General features: G+C 37.8%; 2 protein-coding genes across 2 annotated transcripts in view; one reads left to right on the top strand and one right to left on the bottom strand.

The window, feature by feature from the left end:
* The window catches only part of LOC134655408 (proteasome subunit alpha type-4), a 102,186-nt gene that overhangs the window by 40,327 nt on the left and 38,037 nt on the right, over nucleotides 1–23,822 (bottom strand). The window lies entirely within an intron of this gene.
* Nucleotides 17,608–23,822, top strand: part of LOC134655379 (thrombospondin type-1 domain-containing protein 4-like) — a 64,387-nt gene continuing 58,172 nt past the window's right edge. Inside the window, exon 1 of the mRNA XM_063510833.1 lies at nucleotides 17,608–17,805. Within this exon, the coding sequence (XP_063366903.1) occupies nucleotides 17,768–17,805 (38 nt within the window). The 5' untranslated portion in view covers nucleotides 17,608–17,767. The remainder of the gene's footprint in view (nucleotides 17,806–23,822) is intronic.

Here is a 23,822-nt window from a genome sequence, read left to right as displayed (position 1 = left end):
CCCGCGATTTCTGCGTGAAATGATGACGATTCTATGAATATAATGAAACCTACCTAAACTATCTCCATACCTTATTTCATCTAAATCGGTCAGTGAAGAGGTACTAAAAGACATTGTTTGTTTAATCGAATCTATAGATATTGACAGTCTATCATTATCATGTCTCTGTCGAAACTAAATGACCATTATGAAATGCTTCCATAAACAGCTTTTGTGTGACGTATTGTAATTCACGTCACGGATTGACTCCAAGACAATAAAATGATCGGTTGCAACCGAGGCTGCACACTGGGTTTACGATGTTGATGGGCTTGCATATCAAAATGTGTTGGACGAAACTAACCCTGCATGGCATTTGCAATGACCAAGTGAGGAAACGTCATCATTAATGTTAAGTCCCATATTGGGATACCCTCCTCCAATTGAGGGGGGATTTAAATCTTCTCGGGGCAGAGGTGTAGGGTTGGAGCCGGTGTAACTTTATTTGACGTTCATAAGCGCATTGTAATTATGCCTACTTGAATAAACTAACTTTTATCTTTATCTTATCTAAGAACCAACATCACTCTGAATGACCAAGTCGGCTACGTAATCATTAAATGTCAAGGACCAATATCACTCTGCATGACTTTTGCAATGTCATCGTTTATTGGTAGATAATGCCTTCTATCATTAAGTCCGCCATTTGTACTTTCATGAATTTGTGCAAAAATATTTAACTACCTGCTTTCATGAATTTGTGCAAAAATATTTAACTACCTACATTCATGAATTCGAACTTTTGCCCTGCTTCTGCCCACTTCAACTTTTCCATCGATGGTTTTACACAAATGCCTTTTGATTAATTAGATGTTTAATTGCATTTATTTACTTAAAAGATATATACAGTGGTACTATTAAATTAAATTGGTAACTAGCTTAAATCTAAAATATGCCTTTGAGGCATTGTATCAACGATGCTGGCGGTATTTCCTCGTTGTATCGCATTGCTGATACGTTGTGCGAGGAAGCCGCCAGCTCTTCGGTCACCAGTTACGTCAACCAGACGCTTCGCGATATCTGCAAAATCTGGGAGATGGGTTTCGTATTGTCGCTACATAATAAACTTGTCAACCACCAAGCAATCGCTACAAAATTAAAGTATAATTATTAGTACCTATAGATCAGTAGAAATGTTAATGTGTCTAAATCTCGAACAAACACTATACTAATGTCTCGCGTTGGTGATTAAACCGTCAAAGGAAGTGAGACGTCGTTCCGAAGCAGATGTTATTTTTATTTTGTCGTCAGTCTGTTGCATTTTTATGGACTTTTTAATCTTGCATAAAAATAATTAAGTTCCCTTACCTATACTACATTACCAAATAGCTTTTTTAGGCATACATAGGTACTTAGTAGGTATCTATGATGAATTATGTTCATATTACCAAGAGTGATAAAAAATCTTGCATTTACCTACCTACTTATGATATTTACTAAATATAACACATAACTACTATGTACATATGTATGCTTCATAATGTTTTAGAAAGTAAGTAAGTAATTATACTAATTATTTACCGATATTATTCAAAATGTTTATTTTTTTAAGTTTACAGTCACTATGGCAGTAGTCAAAAACAGACTCATATTGTTTTAGGAGTAAGAGTGTGTATAGATAAGTTTGACTCTCTTAACCCTCTAGCTATGGAACTGCTTCTGCTGTTGTTATAAATTTAGTCGACGACACTCACTATTTAGCTATTTTGTTATGTACCTACCAGTGTAACATTTTAAACTCTCACGTTTTGTACACATATTTAATTACACAAACGCTGCAACAACTCTGCTGGTGCAACTCAGCTGAAACGTCGGAAAAGTCGGATAAAGGTAAAAACAATGAAATTATATCGCGGTAGACCCGTTTGTGTAATTAATACCTACCAGTGGTGGCGCGTCAAAAATATCCATAGGCAAGCCGGGGCAAATTTGGCTTACTCTGCTCTGCTTAAACGTCCAAAAACAGGCGATCCGGTGGGAATCGGCTTTTATGGACGTGCCGCCACTGGTACCTACCTACCTACTTTGAAATACTGGGTCGTAATTTTTCATCCATGATTGACAAAATCAAATCAAGGCTTTCCCTGACACCCAATTGATTGGAACTATGAAACAATCACAAAAATCAACTTTTACGACTTGTATTTAAATCGTCCCAGCAATACCTACAGGAAACAATTGAAGTGAACGATAAATAGATATGCTCTACTTGATAGGTCAACCTCTAATAAATAATGTCATAAGCGCCTTTGAAAGACTTTGAGTTGATTAAAATACGACAATCCTCGTTATGGCTTTTTAAACCTTCTTACAAATACAATAAGGTTCATGTTTGTATTGATAATTTTATTGCAGATATTCATCTGAAAATTTTTGTGTGCTTTTTAGTTTTGGTTTGATGTTTGCGGTTGAATAATTATAGAATTGGACACCCGTGATTTCAGAGTCAATGACATTGTAATAAGCTTGTTTATTTGATTGCCTAGGTCTTGGTGGCTATTAGATGTTCTAGATGGCTACATATTGCTCGGTGCATATTATTAGTTTCATTATAAAGTCGCAGTCACCTGCAATAATATGTTCCTCTTCGAAGGCCGCAAAAATATGCGACACGCTCTTATGGCTCTACAAATAAGGTCGTGTCAGATATTTTTGCGGCCTTCCTTGTGTAACGTGTAGGCGACTGTACCAAGCTAGCTCTGCCCCAATGCATATCTGAAGGCAACGTTTTTTATAATAAGTATATACGTCGAATTCCACATCAATTTTTTTCCTACTTTTATTTACAGTAGGAAAGCAACTGTTTAAATTAAATTTAACTTATTGATTATATTTAAAACAGGTACAATGTTTTGTCAGGGAAAAGATTTTAAGAGTAAAAACAGTAAAACCGCTTTGATTACAAAGTAAAGCAGACATCAATGGGCGGCCGCATTCCAGATTAATGGCGATAGATTGTGCATCCAATGGTATTCATTACGTATTACGCTAGGCTCGTATAATATCTCGTGACAGACATAAGGCATCTACTGCAGTTTTGTGAAACGTAGCGTTATTACCAGTGAAAATGTATGTCTTCTGAAATGCGGTATAACTCAAGATTTACCTAGTCGAATGCGAAGTCTGAATATGATATGAACCTTTAAAGCTGAGATTAATTTTTGATTGATTAAAATAACTCCACTATGTAAAGTAGAAGTTGATACCTATATAATGTCCACCCTAACCCAACGATTAATTAAAGTACCAACAGTAAGCGAATACCCTTTTCTTAACAAAGCTTACTTAATACCACGGGCAATAAACGTGTGTGGATACGTTGTAGTGGGCATAGTAGTCCGTATCGCGTTACATTCCGTGCCTGATACGTTCCTACTACGGTCATGGTATGCTACGGTGTAGTGGACAGAGACCTTAACTCTCAGACATTCATCATTTAGGCACGTGCATATAACTTTTTACCAGTGAAAGTTCGCTACCAACCATTTTCAAATCCGCAAAATAGGCTGTCATAAAACCTTACCTAAAACGCGGATGTCTAAATTTCATAGCGAGTTACACACTTGCGGTTACTTTTCCTGACCACCATTGTATTCCTAACTTAACTAAGTGTATACTTTAAGCCAGCGTTCGACTCATGCTAGAAACATTTATGGCCGTATTGGCTAAAAACCTACCTTTTGCATCTCTTTCTCTAATTTGGAAAATGTAGGAAGACTCGCAGTCATACAACATCATAAAAACTACGGGCATTGCTAGCGTCAAACCACCGCTAAACTTGAGTATGAATCTTGTGCCAACTAGAACCTGACCATTAAATTGTGATTTAGAAAATTACCATCAATCACGATGCGTTATTTCAATTTTTTGGATAAAACAACAACAATAAAAATTTAGCATAAAAAAATTGTTAGTAAAAAGTATGACATTCAAGGTCAATATCTCGTTTCGTTGGTCAAACTTTGCGTTTTAAGAGATCTTACTGTACTGGTTCGTATCAGACGAATGTTCAACTGCGGTTGAGCGATGAGAATAACGACGAAGAAAACGAGCGTGTGTCACTACCTTTACTTGCAAGAAGGTGAAGTGCGGTTACAAGATAAACCATAACGATATAAAAGCGAAAACAAGCGATAACATACTCTAAATCAATGTTTTAAGAACATTAAGGCGCGCACAAACTATTGTGGGTTTTGTGTAAGACGTTGATAACACCTATTGGCTGACAAAAGTCTGAAGTGCCTACGGATTTTATAGACGTTTCAGATATTTCATAATCAAAAAGATGTTCTGGTATTTATGGCATAATATGCCATTTTATTTAATGCAACCACTGAAATAATAGTGACATGACCATGAAATTGCATGGTTCCAGCTTTACATACATACGTTTTTGCAATATTATCTGTTGATAACAAGTAACAAAACATAAATTAAATTAAAAATTAAGCGAGCTTATTGAAGATTCTGTAAATATTTGTTGGCCTGTTACCTACTCTAACTAAACCGATAGGTAGGTAATAGGTTTTGTGCTAGGTAGATAAATGTCGAGCCTTAAAAAATTCTCTAATTTACACTTAATGTTCACAATATATGCACCGAAATCTGTCAAATGGGTCACTGTATCGAGTAGGGTCAAAGGTCACTGCCCTTCCTAACTCCGCTAATAAGCCCTAACGTGCATCATGCCTCTAATTCAAGCTGTTTGGGTAAACGGTTATAGTCTCATTGGATATTTAAAACCCTAAAGTATGAAATCATTTTATGCAAAAAACAACTTAATGTGCTTCAGCGTAGGATTGAAATTGGAACAAAAGGTATGGGCGAGAGAAGGCAAGGAAAGTTGCGGTTGGTATATGCACATGATTGCACAATCATCACACTTTGTCGGCTATTGTTGAAAAGAATGTTGCATAAAATGATTGACAAAGTTGGATGTAAAATTATTAAAATTAGCTCATTTATCAGATGGTAATAATGAAGTTGTTAGTCAAAAATAAATGATTGGGTTATTAATTATTTATAATATTCATAGAGTTAGACCAAGATAAGTCTGCAACGATTTTTATAGCCCACGCAGTGCAAGTTTTATTTATACGGCATATTTTCATAGAAGTTTGACGTTTAAAATAACACTTGCACTGCGTGTGCTATCAAAATTGTTGCAGACTTATCTTAGTTTAACTCTAGAGGATAGGAACATCAGATTCATGAAAAAAAGCGGCCAAGTGCGAGTCGGACTCGCCCATGAAGGGTTCCGTATTTAGGCGATTTATGACGTATAAAAAAAAACTACTTACTAGATCTCGTTCAAACCAATTTTCGGTGGAAGTTTACATGGTAATGTACATCATATATTTTTTTTAGTTTTATCATTCTCTTATTTTAGAAGTTACAGGGGGGGGGGGGGGGGGGACACACACATTTTACCACTTTGGAAGTGTCTCTCGCGCAAACTATTCAGTTTAGAAAAAAATGATATTAGAAACCTCAATATCATTTTTGAAGACCTATCCATAGATACCCCACACGTATGGGTTTGATGAAAAAAAAAATTTTGAGTTTCAGTTCGAAGTATGGGGAACCCCAAAAATGTATTGTTTTTTTTTCTATTTTTGTGTGAAAATCTTAATGCGGTTCACAGAATACATCTACTTACCAAGTTTCAACAGTATAGTTCTTAACAGACGGACAGACAGACAGACATGACGAATCTATAAGGGTTCCGTTTTTTGCCATTTGGCTACGGAACCCTAAAAAGGGAAGCGTTGCGCGTTGGTTTTATTTAAATACTAGTAGCAGCAATGGAGAATAAAACCCATGAATTTTATTTTAAATTACAGTTCTGGAAACAGGAATCAAGTCTTCACAAAAGACTCGCGTCTCTGACAAGTTAAAAACAACTTGAGTTTCGACTTTATTATAGGAGTTTGAAAAACAAAGTCGAGTTTAAAGCAGAATGACTCAAAGGACTCGACTCGAGTCTTAATCAACACTATGAGAAACTCCTGAAGAGGCTTAGAGAAATCTTTTAAACGCCAATTATAGCACCAGAAGTGCTTTACATTGATAATTAGAATATCTGTACTAAATCAATATTTATTAGGACGAGCGTGACTCAGTGGATCCTACCTCTAATTCAAGGATAACTTTCTCTTTAATTTATCAATGTGATTAAATATTTGTATTAGAGATAGGTACTTTGTATGGGAATTATAAAATGTATTAGTTAGTGTCAATATTAAGCAATTACTGATGTTGGATAGCAGAATGTGCTTAGCGACTTGAATACCATTGCTATAAGGTTTATTCGGGTAATTCCGGAAATCAGGTAATCCCGAAAATCATTGTAAAGTCACTCATATTCCGTTGTAGATGGTTGTAGTAAGAGTCAGCTTTCGGAATTATCCGCCATTATTCGTTCATTCGGAAATACCCGAATACACCATAGGTAAGTTAATCGACTAGGCTCTGCTACCGATATAATATTTGTTCCTAATAATTATTTAAGATGGTACAATAACTTCGTAAAAGTATGTAACTTCGTATGGTTTCAGATAATTCCGAACTTATAGTTCCTATTGTTTTAATAGCTCTCCATATGCTCCAAATAACACCACATGACACCAATCACAGCAATACGTAATATCTTAATATAATTCAATTGAGCATGTTTACTAGGTACTCTTATAACTATATCTGATTGTCTCTATAAGTAGGTAACTTCATTTCGTCCTACCATCGATATTGGTCATCGATGCCCACAAATTACGTATTGTCCTCAACTTGCATTATCATATCCTTACACTTATCTAAATCGACTCCTAAATTCAGGATAGTGTTTTGTTTACAAGAGTTCGTTAAGTTTAAGTGGGATTACTCATATATTGGGGGTTAATGTATGTGGGCGAAATAGGACATTGGGACAATAAAATGTTATCGGGAAGTAACGGGTGCTTTGTAATGAAAAGTGCTGGACCACCATGCGTGGGTCTAATGATGTTCGACTTCGTTACTGTGAAGTATTGAAGGAATGTGTTAAGGAGGAGCCGCTTTGGAATCAACTGATAGTTCATTGTAGTTTTTAACCGACTGCTAAAAAGAAAGTGTTAGCTTCTACTTAGTACATACATACATAACATAATTATTTGTTGTGTCCTGATGTGTCATCAAATCCAATAAACCAATACGCAAACAAGCACATTAACGTAGGATTTAAATAGTTTTAGAAGCGATATAGAAATCAATGTGATACCTAAGCGAGTCTGCTTTAAAATTTGGTTTATGCAGGAAAGGTTTATAATATGTTAGACAAAAGTATATCAGTAGGTAAGCTATTTTATTTGATGTATTAATTTGATGTATGTGCTGATGAATTTTTAATAAGTTTTAATTAATGTTATTGCCTTATAAAAATGTTCTGGTGTTTTACTGCTTGTTATAACTTTAAAAATTGTTCGATATCTATCCACCTAGCTTTTCCATCACAAACCGTTAGCTTTAGTCGTAGCAAAATTTTGCATATGTTTAATATCTACGCATTTCTTACCTGTCTTCAAAGATATTTAAGCTCTTCCTTTAGCCTCTAACAAAAAGCTTGGGTACTATATTTAGTTATAAACGCAATAAGTTTTAGGTAAATTACGCAACAGTATGACAATAGCCGGGATGTGAATAATTTACAGAGGCCATTGAATTTGTCAAATGTCGTTTCCGAGTCTTGAGATTCTGAGTATTTTAACTTATTATCAACCTGCGTTGAAATACTTCAAATTGTTCAAAGATATTACTCGGAATCAACTAAGTTCTTTGACGTGAATACTTAACTCTTGTAATCCTCCTGTGATCTAAAGTTGAAAGCTTATGGTGAAATATTTATTGGATTTATGAGGTATACTTATATACTGTTTGCTGGTATCAACTAGTGTCAAAGTAGTCAACCAAGTATGACCAAGGAATGTGTTTGGAACACCCTAGGGGCTTTCATATAGATTATAACTATGAAAAGGTACAAAAAGTGACAGTACGAAAAATGACACAATAACGTGAAAATAAATAGAGAATCTATATTTTAAGAAACAACCCCTTGGTCGGTTTAGAAGTTAGTAGTAGTAGTAGTAGTAAACTCTTTATTGAAAAAGATATATTAAAAATAACAAAAAAAAGTAAGAAGTACAAAGGCGAACTTATCCCTTTGGGGGATCTCTTCAAGTTAACCTTTGAGTAGATGAGAGGAGAGACTGAAATTACTATTCATATTGCCCAGATAAATGTCCAGCTACATTTCTGATCTCGCCTATTATATTTATTTAAGATGCCTTAAACCTTGGTGCGCCAGGAATGTTAATAAAGACGCCTATTCCAAAGTGCTGTATTCTTGAACCCAGTAAAACAAGGGTTTAACTCACTATGGACTTCTTAGGCAGTTAGGTCCTTTTCTTACTAATAAACTTTGTGTCTACAGATGACTGTGACGCCAGCATTAAAAATAATAAATAGGGTACTAATAATGAATTGCCCATTATCTATTTAAGAGAGCACACGATTTCGCTTTTAAATTAAATTGTTTTTTAACTCGGGCTTTAAATATTCTAAATTCTTATTGTGTCGGGGTTAAATGAGAATGTATATCATTGATACTTTGAGCACACGCTCGTAGGGAAGGGACGTAATGAAAAAATACAAACACTAATCATTACTAGATATCGTTGTTGAATGATGGCGAAATTCCAAAAAAAAAACAACAGGTTGCACTCAGGGAGTGCCCGCAGAAGTGAAAACTCAATGACTAGTGCAAATTGCACTATGTATAATTGAGTTTAACGCCATCTAGCGTTAGCGTTAATTACTTGAAACCCCTAAGCACATCACTGTTAGTACTCGAGTTATATTAATACCAGTTAGAGCGAAACTCACTAGATGGCATTTAAATCAATAAACGAAAACTCAATGACATTACACGTTTCATGTAATGTCATTGAGTTTTTCTTTATTGATTTAGTGCACAGCGCCGCTAAAGAAGTTTTCACTTCAAAAAACTTTTGTTGCTATTTTAGGCCAATGAATTTACAATCACCATCATATCGGAGAGGCCTATATATATATATCTCTCTAGAAATTTTGCATACCAACCAAACTGTACATAGAAGATATTTGAAAAAAATTTGGCTGGGGATACTTAGAATCGATAACAGAACACGTTCCAACAGTTTTTAGAATTTTTGTCTGTTTGTCTGTTTGTCTGTTTGTCTGTTTATCTGTTTGTCTGTTTATTTGACCGCGCATCACGTGAAAACGGCTGAACGGATTTTTATGCAAACTTTACTAATCTGTCAAGAAAATCCCTGGCCACATTTTAGGCTAGAAAAATTCAACCCCTAAAAGGGGGGGTGGCCACTACACTCAATTAAGTTATATTTGCATCTGAATCTTATGGCGCTAACTTAAGAAAGTGGTGTAAACTTTTTTTTGTGTACTTTGTAAAAAAAAACAACTTTTTTCGTAGTCAATGTCAAACGTTTTGCAAATACATATTAAATCACATTTATAGACGGGTCTATCGCGGGTTTATTGACAATAATTAACATTATTGTGAAGTGGGTGGTTTGAAAATATGATGTCTACCCCAAACTTTTTCATACACTTTTCGTCGGGTAGTTGCACAAATCTCTATTTTGACATTTTGTTGGGACATCAGTTAGCTGCGACCACCGGGGGGTTATTCGTCGACCGCCATTTTGGTAACATCGCCTCGTGATTCATTTCTTTGTTTTTGCTTATTAATATTGTTTAAAGTGTAATATTGATAGCGTATTATGCAGTAAACTAATGTGGAAGTGTGCAGATAATGAAAAAATAATCATGAAACGCGTTTAACCACCATTCTGGCGTCAACGCCGGGTAGCCCACGCGGGTTCTTGTAAAGTCCAGCTATCGCCTTACAAGAACTGAGAACCCAACTACTTACCGAACAACGTCGTGCTCTAGAGCATTTATTTTGGTATTTCTACCTCTAACCGTGGCTGGCTAGAGCCCTAGAGGCCATAATTTTATACTTTTATACCGTACACTGGCTGAATTTTATTACAAATAATCAAAATAATAATAATTCGATCCCACGTGGGATCCACTTTGACGTTGGCGAAATCATCGACAGTATCGATGGAGCCATATTACCCAAAGATTGATTGACCAGTGAAACCTGTGTCGAAACGTCGGTAAATAAAGGTAATAAAATAAGTTTCAAGATAGGCCCGTCTATAAATGTGAGTTAATATGTGTTCAAAACGCGAAAGTTTTTAAATATTATGTATATATCTTTGTAAATGTCAAACAATTTGGGACTTGCATTTTAAACGCGTTACCATACCTTTCCGAAAAAAAAACTATTTTTTCGCGAAATTCTCGCAACGTATTGAGGTTATAAGGTAGCACGGTCTCAGGAATCTGAGGAAGAATCCCGTGCCTGGGAGACGTTCACGCAGTGCGAAGAACGGTTGACCGCTCAGCGGATTCGCACGACAGACGCGCTCGACGGTAAGTACTGTGGTACATCAGTGGATACTGGAGAGAGTCGTACGTCTATACTTACCTACACATGCGCGGATATTGGCGGAAATCGAAGGTGAACAGGCAGTATATACCTAAATCCATTAACACTGTCTTGGATGAAGGCAACGTCACAACAGACCCTCTGGAGTTCCTAAACCCATTGAGTGCTTCAGGGCTCCCAGCACACACATTTACCTACATGAATACTATTGTTCTGTGTTAAAGCACTGACAGCCTGAACGCTTCGGACCTTACGCCCTACGCGGAGCTCGGCTTTCGCACTTAGACACTTATACTATTGTTCTGTGATTAAGCACTGACATCCAGGAAGCTTCGGGCCTTCGGCCCTACGCGGAGCTCGGCCTTCGGCCTTCGCATTAAGACACTTATACTATTGTTCTGTGTTTAAGCACTGAACCTGGACGCTTCGGGCCTTCGGCCCTACGCGGAGATCGGCCTTCGGCCTTCGCATTTAGACACTTATACTATTGTTCTGTGTTTAAGCACTGACAGCCTGAACGCTTCGGGCCTTCGGCCCTACATGGAGCTCGGCCTTCGGTTTTCGCATTAGATATCCACACCAAAATTTCACGTAAACATTGCGGCTGTGTCCCTGACATAGCCTCTCTCAATTTTTTCTATCAGAACAATTCGCGCTCGCTGCGCTCGCGTTTTTCACTTTTAAGGTTAAGCCTACTTTGATAAAGGTGGCATTCTGGGTACCCTACCGAGCGACTACTGTAGTAGTAGTACTTAAGCACTCTAACATCCTGGACGCTTCGGGCCTTCGGCCCTACGCGGAGCTCGGCCTTCGGCCTTCGCAATCAGACACTTATACCATTGTTCTGTGATTAAGCATTGATATCCTGGACGCTTCGGGCCTTCGGCCCTACACGAAGCTCGGCCTTCGGCCTTCGCATTTAGACACTATACTATTGTTCTGTGTTTAAGCACTGACAGCCTGGACGTTTCGGGCCTTCGGCCCTACATGGAGCTCGGCCTTCGGCTTTCACATTAGATATCCACACCAAAATTTCACGTAAACCATTGCGGCTGTGCCCCTGACATAGCCTCTCTCAATTTTTTTCTATCAAAAAAATTCGCGCTCGCTACGCTCGCGTTTTTAACTTTTAAAGCTAAGCCTACTTTGATAAAGGTGGCATTCTGGCCACCCTACCGAGCGACTACTACTACGACTTAAGCACTGACATCCTGGACGCTTCGGGCCTTCGGCCCTACGCGGAGCTCGGCCTTCGGCCTTCGCAATCAGACACTTATACCATTGTTCTGAGATTAAGCGTTGACAGCCTGGACGCTTCGGGCCTTCGGCCTTACATGGAGCTCGGCCTTCGGCTTTCGCATTAGATATCCACACCAAAATTTCACGTAAACATTGCGGCTGTGTCCCTGACATAGCCTCTCTCAATTTTTTCTATCAGAAAAATTCGCGCTCGCTGTGCTCGCGTTTTTCACTTTTAAGGTTAAGCCTACTTTGATAAAGGTGGCATTCTGGGTACCCTACCGAGCGACTACTGTAGTAGTAGTACTTAAGCACTCTAACATCCTGGACGCTTCGGGCCTTCGGCCCTACGCGGAGCTCGGCCTTCGGCCTTCGCAATCAGACACTTATACCATTGTTCTGTGATTAAGCATTGACATCCTGGACGCTTCGGGCCTTCGGCCCTACACGAAGCTCGGCCTTCGGCCTTCGCATTTAGACACTATACTATTGTTCTGTGTTTAAGCACTGACAGCCTGGACGTTTCGGGCCTTCGGCCCTACATGGAGCTCGGCCTTCGGCTTTCACATTAGATATCCACACCAAAATTTCACGTAAACCATTGCGGCTGTGCCCCTGACATAGCCTCTCTCAATTTTTTTCTATCAAAAAAATTCGCGCTCGCTACGCTCGCGTTTTTAACTTTTAAAGCTAAGCCTACTTTGATAAAGGCGGCATTCTGGGCACCCTACCGAGCGACTACTACTACGACTTAAGCACTGACATCCTGGACGCTTCGGGCCTTCGGCCCTACGCGGAGCTCGGCCTTCGGCCTTCGCAATCAGACACTTATACCATTGTTCTGAGATTAAGCGTTGACAGCCTGGACGCTTCGGGCCTTCGGCCTTACATGGAGCTCGGCCTTCGGCTTTCGCATTAGATATCCACACCAAAATTTCACGTAAACCATTGCGGCTGTGTCCCTGACATAGCCTCTCTACATTTTTTTTTATCAAAAAATTTTCGCGCTCGCTACGCTCGCGTTTTTAATACGATTTTAAAGGATAAGCCTAATTTACTTAAGGTGGCTTTCTGGGCACCCTACCGAGCGACTACTACTACGACTTAAGCACTGACCGCCTGGACGCTTCGGACGTTTGGCCCTACGTGGAGCTCGGCCTTCGGCCTTCGCACTTAGACACTTATACTATTGTTCTGTGATTAGGCACTTACAGCCTGGGCGAAGCTGGGGAAGGGCGAAAAAAACTATTGGTTTTGGAGTGTAGTTTTGTTTAGTGCCTACCTAATTGTAAAATATTTTATCTGGCTTCAGTCCGCTAATCGTATCGATCTGTCAACTTTACTTCAAGTTCCGCCTCCAGGGGAGAGAAAGAGAAATTAGGGATGAATTAGCTTACTGACACAGACCGAATTCCACGCGGGCGGAGCCGCGGGCACAGCTAGTTAGCAATAAAATAATTATTGCCAATTCTACAACTACATCAGATATACCTAGTGATTCAGATATATTTGAACATCAAAGATTCTCACAAATATCTGAGCATGATGTAATAAAATTGTCAACGTGTAAAGTGGATTTCTGAAGCAACGTGCATATAGCGTGTCGAAAATTATTGATGGGTTCTAAGTTTTGACATAGATATTGTCAAAAAGGAAAAGGCAGGTACCGTTTCTTGTATGTGGTTACATGAAATAGCACATCGCCTATCTTAAAGCACATCGAGTAAAAATAAAGCCTATTTTCAGTAAAAATCGCGTCGTAGGCACCGCAAACATTTCGCGTAGGTATGACAAAAATCGTTAATCAATCACCACCGATTCATTGTTGAATAATCAAGCGATACCTAAGCCTAACCAGCCAGCTCCAGTTTACCGGCATTATTAATTATAACCTGCTTGAGCACACGTTAGAAGCCATGTCGTCCAGTCGGCTAAAGGCAACATACACGGGCGTACGGCCGCGCATGCCCTTCGTGGCCAAACGCGGGGAATCCGAATTTTAAAAAGTTTTGAAAGTTTTAGCGGCAAAAGTTTTAGGTTAGGAAAAATTGAATTCTTATTGTACGAAAAACTGTGAATGTTATTTATTTTAATATCTAGGCGTGTTGAATTTAGAGGACTTATTTTGCACGATTGAGGTAAGTTTTTTAAAGAATTGCAGCCGGTTTTGGTTTAAGATATACATACCAGTATAATTTATGTAAAAAATGTTGTAGTGCTGCATTGGTTAATGCAATAGCTAATATAAATAGGCATACTAGAAACATATGATGCATCTACCTATGTATAGTATTATAACAATGTAATCTGAATGTGACCCTATTCACACAAATAAATTATTTATTACCTATGATTTATGGATTTTATGTGATTTACTTATTAAATAATTGTGTGACTAAGCGGTCTTGAATAACCATGTAGAATAGTGTTGGAAATGCGTGGGAAAGTAGGTTTTTAATCTAAGTAGCTATAGCTTGGTAACATTCAAAAACTTCGAACGAAACTTGCTTCATTCAATATGTAATTGTAAACTTTATAGAAATCGTACCCTGCAATCCGGTTTGCAATCCGGATCCGAAATGTATGGAATTATCCGGATCTGGATCCGGATCCGCGGATATTCCCATACATTTCGATTCCGTCGTGCAAACCCTATACCCGTGACATAATTTTTTCATATTTTTGCTTGATAAACAAAAAGATTAAAGCCATTTGAGGCACCTATATTTTATCTAATACAACTTAAGAGACATTACCACAACTCAATGAATATACGTTCTTTTGACGTGTCAGTAGCGTTGTGTTCGCGCATTATTTACTTTACTAATGTAGACAACTCAAGTGTTACAGCGATTTGCTGCGGCTGTATAGTGTTACATGTCTGGTTCTGATATAGTCTATTCGGAAAGAGAAGAGTCTTGGAATGTATCGGTCCCCATACATACCACGACTCTTCTCTTTCCGCACAGACTCTATACCGAAACATCTCTGGCCGAACTTAAGCATACATTTTTATGTAAGTATAAAAATTGAACGTATACAAAATAAAGACGTTAATTGCTTGCTAGATGAATGCAAGCGCGATCGATTATTGCCTTTAAAAACTCAACCTTAAGGTTACAGTCCATTTCCAACCGCAGCTGCACTACTGTTCATTTTACTATGGAAATTGACAGTAACAGCGACGCGTTCAGTACCAGTAGTGCAGCTGCGGTCAGAAATGGAATGTTACCCTTATCCGCACAAAAAGTTTTTGTCTCATTTAGTTATCAAGATGTTTTTATTAGATAACCTGTACATTTACATGATTTTTTTATTTATTTATTAGCATAGCTGATTGGAAGCATCGGAGTATCCTTTCCCCCTTCAATCATTTAATTTTATTACATATTTTGCATGCTCTTGATAAAAGGACAGGTAAATGTAATATTACCAAATGATTACAAGATTGCAGCGTGTCTATCTCAAACGGATAACTGCTGTTATTCGTTTACAATAAAATATAAACAGCCAGTACAATTTGACTTTCAATTACGCTTATATATTAAGGATTTTTGGTTCAAGTATTATTGGGTACATATAAAATACAACATGTCTTATGAATAGACATTTTGTTATCAGTGCTGATAGTGACTACCTATGTAAAAACGAGCTCACAATGTAACTGTGTTGAATCAACGGTTAGACAATGGTTAGTTAAATATTTAAAGCAGTGTTTAAATTTAGTTTGTTTTATCAATAAACTGATGCTTCTGGTAGAGATTTTACCCTAAATCCTAACACTTCCAGTCTCACTGATTATAATATTCAGGCGGTCTAACATGAGTTGCGTTCTCGGGCGCGACTCCAGACTTGAAGTCGCGCAAGATGTATTGAGTCGCGCGCGAGAACTCATGAGATACACACTGCTGCAGAAAGCTTAAAATTACAAACAATAAAAAAATATAATTTTAAATTTAGATTAATGCTTGTATGTTGTATGTATGGAATGATAAAGTAAAACTACAGTAGAGTCCGGTTATAACGGCGCCCAAGGGACCGCTGATATTACGTCGTACTAACCGGACGTCGTATAAAACGAACTGCCAATTTTAATATATTTTTTAATCAAAATAATTACGTCATTTTGTATTTATTAATACTTATGCGACAATCAAAAAAAAAAACATTTCCTTTAAAATATTTATTTACGTTAGTATTACAACACTGTCTTAAATGGAGAGACTTGTGTGTTTAGAAGAAGCCACTTTTCAAGGTACGCGTAGTCAACTCACTCGTCATCCGCAAATTACTCGAATCCCGTAAAATAAAAAGTCGTAATTCTTGGGATCTAACCCAGCTGACGTTGTTTTATCACACAGTTCCTATGGCCATCTGCTGTGTCCATCATCAGATCAGCTCGAAGGTACCTACCAAAATATTGCATTGTACCCAACTCGTACATAATTATGTAGGTATGTGAAGTTTAAGCTCAATTGAATAATGGGAATTGGGTTTTATTTAGTTTGCAAAATTACGGAATTTCACATGACTATTTTATGGTGCGCGGGACGGAGTAAGCTTCTTACCAACTATTTATTTGTAAAAAGTACGTCGCTCGTCGTTGTAACCGGACTTGACGGACGGATTTTGAGTCAATTTCCGTCGTTAAAAGCGATCGGTCGTTATAAGCGGAGTCGTAATAAACGGTTGTACTTTCATAGTAGCTCATATTAAAACCAAACAAGTGCCTATACTTAAATACGTCGCTATAAGCGGTTGGTTGTTATATGCGAAGTCGTACTAATCGGACTCTACTGTACCTCATTCCAATTCGCATATTTAATTCTCATCAATGAAGATCCCACCCATTTTATATACATTTAAAAGCCAATTTCCACAATTAGTCAAAGTTGGCTCAAATCAAGTTACTAGCTAGGGCCGTGTTTACTTAACTGCCTGCTCCAGTTATGCGGTGAGTCAGTTCTCACGTTGTTCGTGTACGGTTGCCATCAGATATATCGGAGCGGCCAAGGTGTTCACAATATCTGAACACGCACTCTAACGCCCTGACAATAGAGGCGTGTTCAGATATTTGTGAGTGCCTTGGCCGCTCCGATATATCTGATGGCGACTGTACGGTTTCTTATCTAGGCAAGTAGCTTGGGCAATTTTGTTACATCATTTTGACGAATTATCTCCCGAGGTATCCGGGATACCGGGATAGATGTGGAATAATGCTGAAAGATTCGAAATAGTTGGAAAAGTACTCGGAATTTCTGAAAAAATTCACAGGAAACAAAGAGAACTTTCATTTTGGAAGTGGAAAATTGCGATTCCAATACAAAAATATGAAAAATAACTATTCCATGTGCAAGTTTGGCAATTTTGGAATCTTTCAACATCAGTGGGTATCCTTAAGCAAGAAAGATCAGATACACGTGGAATGTAGGTAGAGTAGGAGAGGTTGCTGTTTTCGACATTTTAAGGCGTAAATATGACGTATTGCTAGGACACCGAGTGGACCTCATCGGGACCTTTTACTTTTATGTGACACACTCGAAAATTACCTCTGACGTTTCGAGGACGGCATTGTCCCCGTGATTCCAAGGAAACACTAGCTCATAAAGTTAGTGTGACATCAACTATACTCGCACTTGTTCTTGTTTATCAACTTGAACACTCACACTGTTTGAGTGCGGGTAGTTCGAAAAACTCGGGCAGCAAGAAGATATTGATGTCAACTTAAGCCAGTTTTTCTTTGAGTTCATATTTTAGCTGAATCTTAAATCATTTCTTTGTTACAGGACATGTTAGCAGACTCCAGAAGTGCACCATCCGCAAAAATGTTTTGACGTCAACCAACAATGATCCGGGGGGTGACGTGAACATGGCTTGCTATGTCTACCTCCAGAAGGTTCTAGACATGGACAGAGAGTGCAGAGAAGATAACGAGTGATGATAAAAATGGAGAGGTTGCGGATGGAGATCCTTTGGTACGTGAATCATTAATCATTATGCTAGAGTTGTCGAGGGTTTTGCCTCGGGTCACTAATTTTCCAAAATTGCAAAATGTCCTCGGAAGTTTCAGAAACTTTCAGGTCGAAATTTTAATTTTAATAATTTCATTTGCGATACCTATTAACGAAAGAGATGCAAACATCAATGTAAAAACTACAAAATTTAGTATTATGTATTAACTTTATAGTTTAAAGTTTAAGTGAAAGTACTTTCCACAGTGCAGCTGTACAATAAAACTGCACAGAAGAGAAAGAGAGTGGCGGAAAATGAAATTCATGTAAACTTACTGTTCCTTGGTAACAGCGGAATAGCTCAATACCCAATAAATCAACTCGTACGCATGCATTTTACGAGATGCGGTATAGACTGCCTCCCATAGAGTCTGTATTATGAAGCTTACGAAATAAAAAGCCTCTCGGTATCTAGAAATAGGTCACCAATATCGCTTCCCACAATTTTTAAAACAGTAAAATGAATTATAGAACGTTGTTACATACCTATGTAGTATTTTTAAATTAGGTAGTAGATAAAGGTAACTCAAAAAATGGCATATAGGACCCAACCATCAAATCCTATAATGTGTACCTAGTCCCATTGCTAGGCAAAGGTCTCCCCCTAAACTTCCAATTTTCCCGATTAAGTGCAGTATCCGTCCAGTTGCTGAGAAATGGGCCGTCTCGCCATCACTTCCTAGGCCGATCACTCCGGCGTTCAAAATAGGAAAGAAACATGTTCTAGTGGGGCATAGCTCCAGCTTTACGAGCTGCGCGTACGCGGTACTATCTGATTTTAACGGCATCAGGTATACGTTCACGTTTGAAACAGGAAGCCCGCCAAAAATGCCTAAACATAACCTAATTATAAACAAATTTGGACTTTTAACACATGGTTATTTATTTTTGGTTCTTAGGAAATTTACAGGCGGCATTGGAATGTAATATTTCGCAAGATTTTTGTATAAATAGAAAGGTCTTTTTATTGTATAAACGATTTTGTGTGCCTACTTGAATAACCTTAAAAATTTAGGTACACAATTACTACACAACAGTAGCAAAAATCTTAATAAAACCGAGCCGTTTCAATATTGTTATTTAACTATCAAACCTCGAGGCTTCTTTGACGCAAACATGAAGTCCGTTATTTTTTTAGACTTGACAAAATGCGCTTTCCAAAATGTTATTTATTCTTAAAATCATGTCAACGAAATGCGAGTCCAGACAAACATCAACATCGTAATGAGGTAAACAATGCAAGTACTTACTAATTTGGAGCCGTGCCGTACAACGAGACAAGTTAATAATAAAGACTGTTTATTTCCATATAGAGCACCCAGCTCTATTCACATCATTGTCGGCGCCACGTCAACATAATTTCAGTCTCATTTTGTAAGCTAGGTATCTTAATTTAAAGGCGGTATTCTGATGGCACTGCAGCTGCATTACTGTTGCGGCATTACTGCGGCGGTGAAGCGTGCACTGTCACTGAATTACCTTGGTAAAATGAGTTACTTATAGTTATAGAATTTGTTATAGAAGTCTAAACTCCTCAAAAAATGGGACTAAGACCTCGCAACACATTACGAAATGCACCACTACACTAAGTATCACGTTACGCATTGGTGCCACCATTGGTTTACAACGCCTTTCATTGTGTAAAGTTTGACAGTCTTTAAGATTTTCTCGTCTGTGGCTTAACATTTGTCCATGATAAATATTTTTCAAACGGTAACTTTTTTCTTGCTACTTGAGACTCCTTGGAGAGTAAAAGTAAACAAAAATTATACGGTCCATTCAAGACACGCGCTGGGTCGGGACAAAAAATAAGGTCAAGTGAATCCTGGTGTGAATCAACTTCTGTTTGTATAACGGTTTTTACAACATACCCTTTTCTTATTCTTCCCACTGCGGCGAAGCCAAAAAAGGAGGGTTATTTAAATATTTATATGTATATTATATTTGACCTGAATAATTCTGACACATTATTTCGAGAAACGTCGATTCACTCTCTTCTCTTGTAAAAAGCTACGCGCGAATAGCTGCACGTTTGCTGGCTTCCGTGAAATATGTATGTATGTATTGTATGTATATAATATGTATACTTTATTGCACATAGAAATAAAAACACGAATAAATATTATATCAAAGGATAGACCAACAGTGTATTTGTTAATGAAAAACATAATAACACTTAATAAAATAAAAACTTATAAATAAAAAAATTGACCTAGGTCGTGGTCGCTCGGTAGGGTACCCAGAAGGCTGGCCGTATTGCCCCGCTGGATGGCAATGCTGATCCGCTGGGCAAAATATTGGCCAGCTCTCTGGTCATCAAAGGATCGTATTAATCGTGCTTAAAATTGCTTCGAATTAAGTAAACCTATTTTAGCATAAAATATACAGTTCTCTTAATCATAGGTATTGAGCATATTCATAAAATTATTTCAAATAAAACAACATGCTTTACGTACGAGGGCTGTTTGATAAGTACCCGTTTTCCAAATGTATTAATATCACGGGCCGAAAATATGTATACAATCGTTTTAAGCCATTTTTCAGAGGTGGGAAAATTTAAAAAAAAAACAGCATTCTTTTGTTTTTTTCTCATTTGACAGCGATTCAGTGAAAGCGTGAACTTAAAATTGTGAAAATGGAGAAAGAGCAGTATCGGTCTGTAATTAGATTCTTGTTTTTGGAAGGAAAAACATGTGATGAAATAAAAGTAAGAATGCAAGCGCTTTACCATGAATGTGCTCCTTCTATGACAACCGTCAGATACTGGTTTAACGAGTTTAAGCGGGGGAGAACAACCGTCTTTGATGAGGATCGCCCAGGCCGCCCAATTGAGGTGACTACAGACGATATGGTTAAGAAAATTGAAAATATCGTTTTAGCCGACCGCCGAATTGAACTTCGAGAAATCGTTGATGCTGTAAATGTTCCAATCGAGCGGGTACAAAACATATTAGAAGAAAAATTGGGTATGAAGACAGTATCGGCGAGGTGGGTGCCGCGTTTACTCACGGAGGAGCAAAAACGGAACCGACTGACTACTTCGGAGCAGTGTTTGGCCGTGTTCAAACGTAACCCGAAGGAGTTTCTGCGTCGTTTCGTGACCGTAGACGAAACGTGGGTCACCACTACCCCCCGGAAATGAAAGGGCAGTCGAAGCAGTGGATTTTACCGGGTGAACCTGCGCGAAAGATAGCAAAAATCGTTCCATCGGCTGGAAAGGTCATGGCGACCGTTTTTTGGGATTCGCAGGGTATTATACATATTGAGTTCTTAGAAAAGGGGAAAACGATAACAGGGCAGTACTATGCCAATTTATTGGATGAATTTGACGCTGGGTTGAAGGACAAACGACCCCATTTAAAAAATAAAAAAGTACTGTCTCATCACGACAACGCACCAGCTCATTCGTCTAGAGTTGTGATGGCTAAATTAACACAATTACGCTACGCCCTATTGCCTTACCCCCCGTATTCTCCAGATTTGACCCCATGCGATTTATTTTTGTTTCCCAACCTGAAAAAATGGCTCGGTGGTAAGCGATTTGGATCAAATGACGAAGTCATTGCCGCCACAGAGGCCTATTTTAATGACTTTCCGAAATCATACTTTTTGGATGGTTTATTGAAGCTTGAATATAGGTGGAACAAGTGTATAGAGTTAAAAGGAGACTATGAAGAAAAATAAATGCATATAAACAAAAACAACTGATTATTTTTTTCATAAACGGGTACTTATCAAACAGCCCTCGTATTATTGACCAATTTCTAAAAAAAAGCCGTCAGTTAATACTGTTTTGTTAATTCGTTTTTGCTTTTTTGATTAACTGTATAAGTATACAATTAGAATCCGTAATAGAACCGCGCTGGCATGCTTCTCGAGTCTATCTTTCATCTAACTTGTGCGCATACTTATACGCTAAATGATGATTAATAATTGTAATCACCTCTAATACTTGTAGCGGTAACTGTACATTTTAAACGCACCTCGGTAATTGGCGCCACTTGTAATGTAATGTGTTAAAGAAATTAATTTTAGTGTAACCCCATTGTTTACTATTAAACTACTCATTTGTTTGTATGGTTTTCATCAAACCCATACGTGTGGGGTATCTATGGATAGGACTTCAAAAATGATATTGAGGTTTTTAATATAATTTTTTTGCAAACTGAATAGTTTGCGCGAGAGACACTTCCAAAGTGGTAAAATGTGTCCCCCCCCCCTGTAACTTCTAAAATAAGATAATGATAAAACTAAAAAGAATATATGATGTACATTACCATGCAAACTTCCACCGAAAATTGGTTTGAACGAGATCTAGTAAGTAGTTTTTTTAATACGTCATAAATCCCCTAAATACGGAACCCTTCATGGGCGAGTCCTACTCGCACTTGGCCGCTTTTTCGTATATAAATCAATCCACATACAGCTGCGCAAAAAACAATTCAGTGAAAAATAAATTTACTCTAAAATGTGTCAATGTCCAGTTTCTTCGAACACTAAATAAGATCAAATCTACTGACTTTATTGTTTCCAGCATGTTTCCAGCCATTGTGATAACCGCGTGAGAAAACCGCGATAAAACAGTCTGGACTAAAATGGATAAAATAGATCTATTCGTTCGAGCCATACGTTCTTACGGGAACGCTTGATATGCATCTCATCCCATTCGTGCACCATATAGAGCAAGTAACTTATGTTACAGATCTACCGTGGGCGTAGATTATCACTTTTAGATACCGTATTGTGTAGGGTTTTAAAAAGACTTATGGCTACCACACATCAAGCGCTTGTAATTATACTGCGCTAGCAGCAAGGCTCGGTCGCAACCCACATATTCATAAGTCCAACTGGCCATGCTTATCCTGAGGTCTAGCTCATATTTATTTGTAATTTACATGCGTAGCTTACGATAGTATAAGACGTACTACCTCACAAAAATGTGACAGGTAAAAAAGAGCAACTAAACGGAAAGTGCCTCCTACTCCTCAATCGATGCCTAGGAAATATGGTGCTGCACTTGCTAAAGAAAGATGTCGCAGACTATTAATTACAAAAGGCTCTGCATGTGCAGCGTGACTATTACTGCTCTGAAATTAATATTATGACTAAGAAGGAGAGACTCGTAACAGAGAATAATTAATAGGGTTGAACTTGTGCCAAATTAAGGAAGACTCACATTAGAACGATCTGGGTCCGTGGCGAGGCGCCCGATACTTCGTTTATGAAAGCCGCTAGGGATTGTGACAAGGTACGAAATAGTACAGAAATCAAATTTCTTGACCAACATGCACATGATCCATCTAGAGTGTGAATATCTCTGCTTGCTACACTTCTACCGCGTGCCTCAACATAAATCCTCTTAGCACAATTGACATGTTTATCTTTTCGTAAGCAAAGCTATATCTAACTGCTAATTACCTTAGTTTATTTTCAATGGCTTCTTTGTTTGTGCGCTAGTTGATACGTGGATTCTAAACGCGATGTGAAAAGCACATTTAAAGGGCTATATAAGTTTGGTAACACGGAAATCGTACAGGATATGATGAAATGTTCCAATGGGAATAATATGAAGAGCAATCAGTGTACTAAAAAGTAATAATAAGTAAGTAAGTTTAAGTAGTAATCGAGAAATTATGTGTTTTAGGTAATCATAATTAGGTATTATAGGTATTTCTTTGTTTTTCAAAACCAAATCTTTCGTTTCGTATATTCAGTCATGTTTGTACTTATACTTCGTTTTTTTAGGATTAGAAATTTGGTAGGTAAACAATCTTGATGTGTCTTTTAATTGAAAAACACTTTTTAAAAATCAATAACTATTACTTATGAAAGCAGAAGACTATAAAAGATCGTATTATATTCATAATTGTTACATATTTACCGTAACTTATTTTTAAAATGTGTTTTTCAATTAAAATACACGTCAAGATTGTTTACCATATTTCTAATCCTAAAAAAAACGAAGTATAGATATTTACAAT

Source organism: Cydia amplana, chromosome 16 (genome assembly GCF_948474715.1).
Source record: "Cydia amplana chromosome 16, ilCydAmpl1.1, whole genome shotgun sequence".
Lineage (NCBI taxonomy): Eukaryota > Metazoa > Arthropoda > Insecta > Lepidoptera > Tortricidae > Cydia > Cydia amplana.
This window is presented reverse-complemented; position numbering and strand designations above follow the sequence as displayed.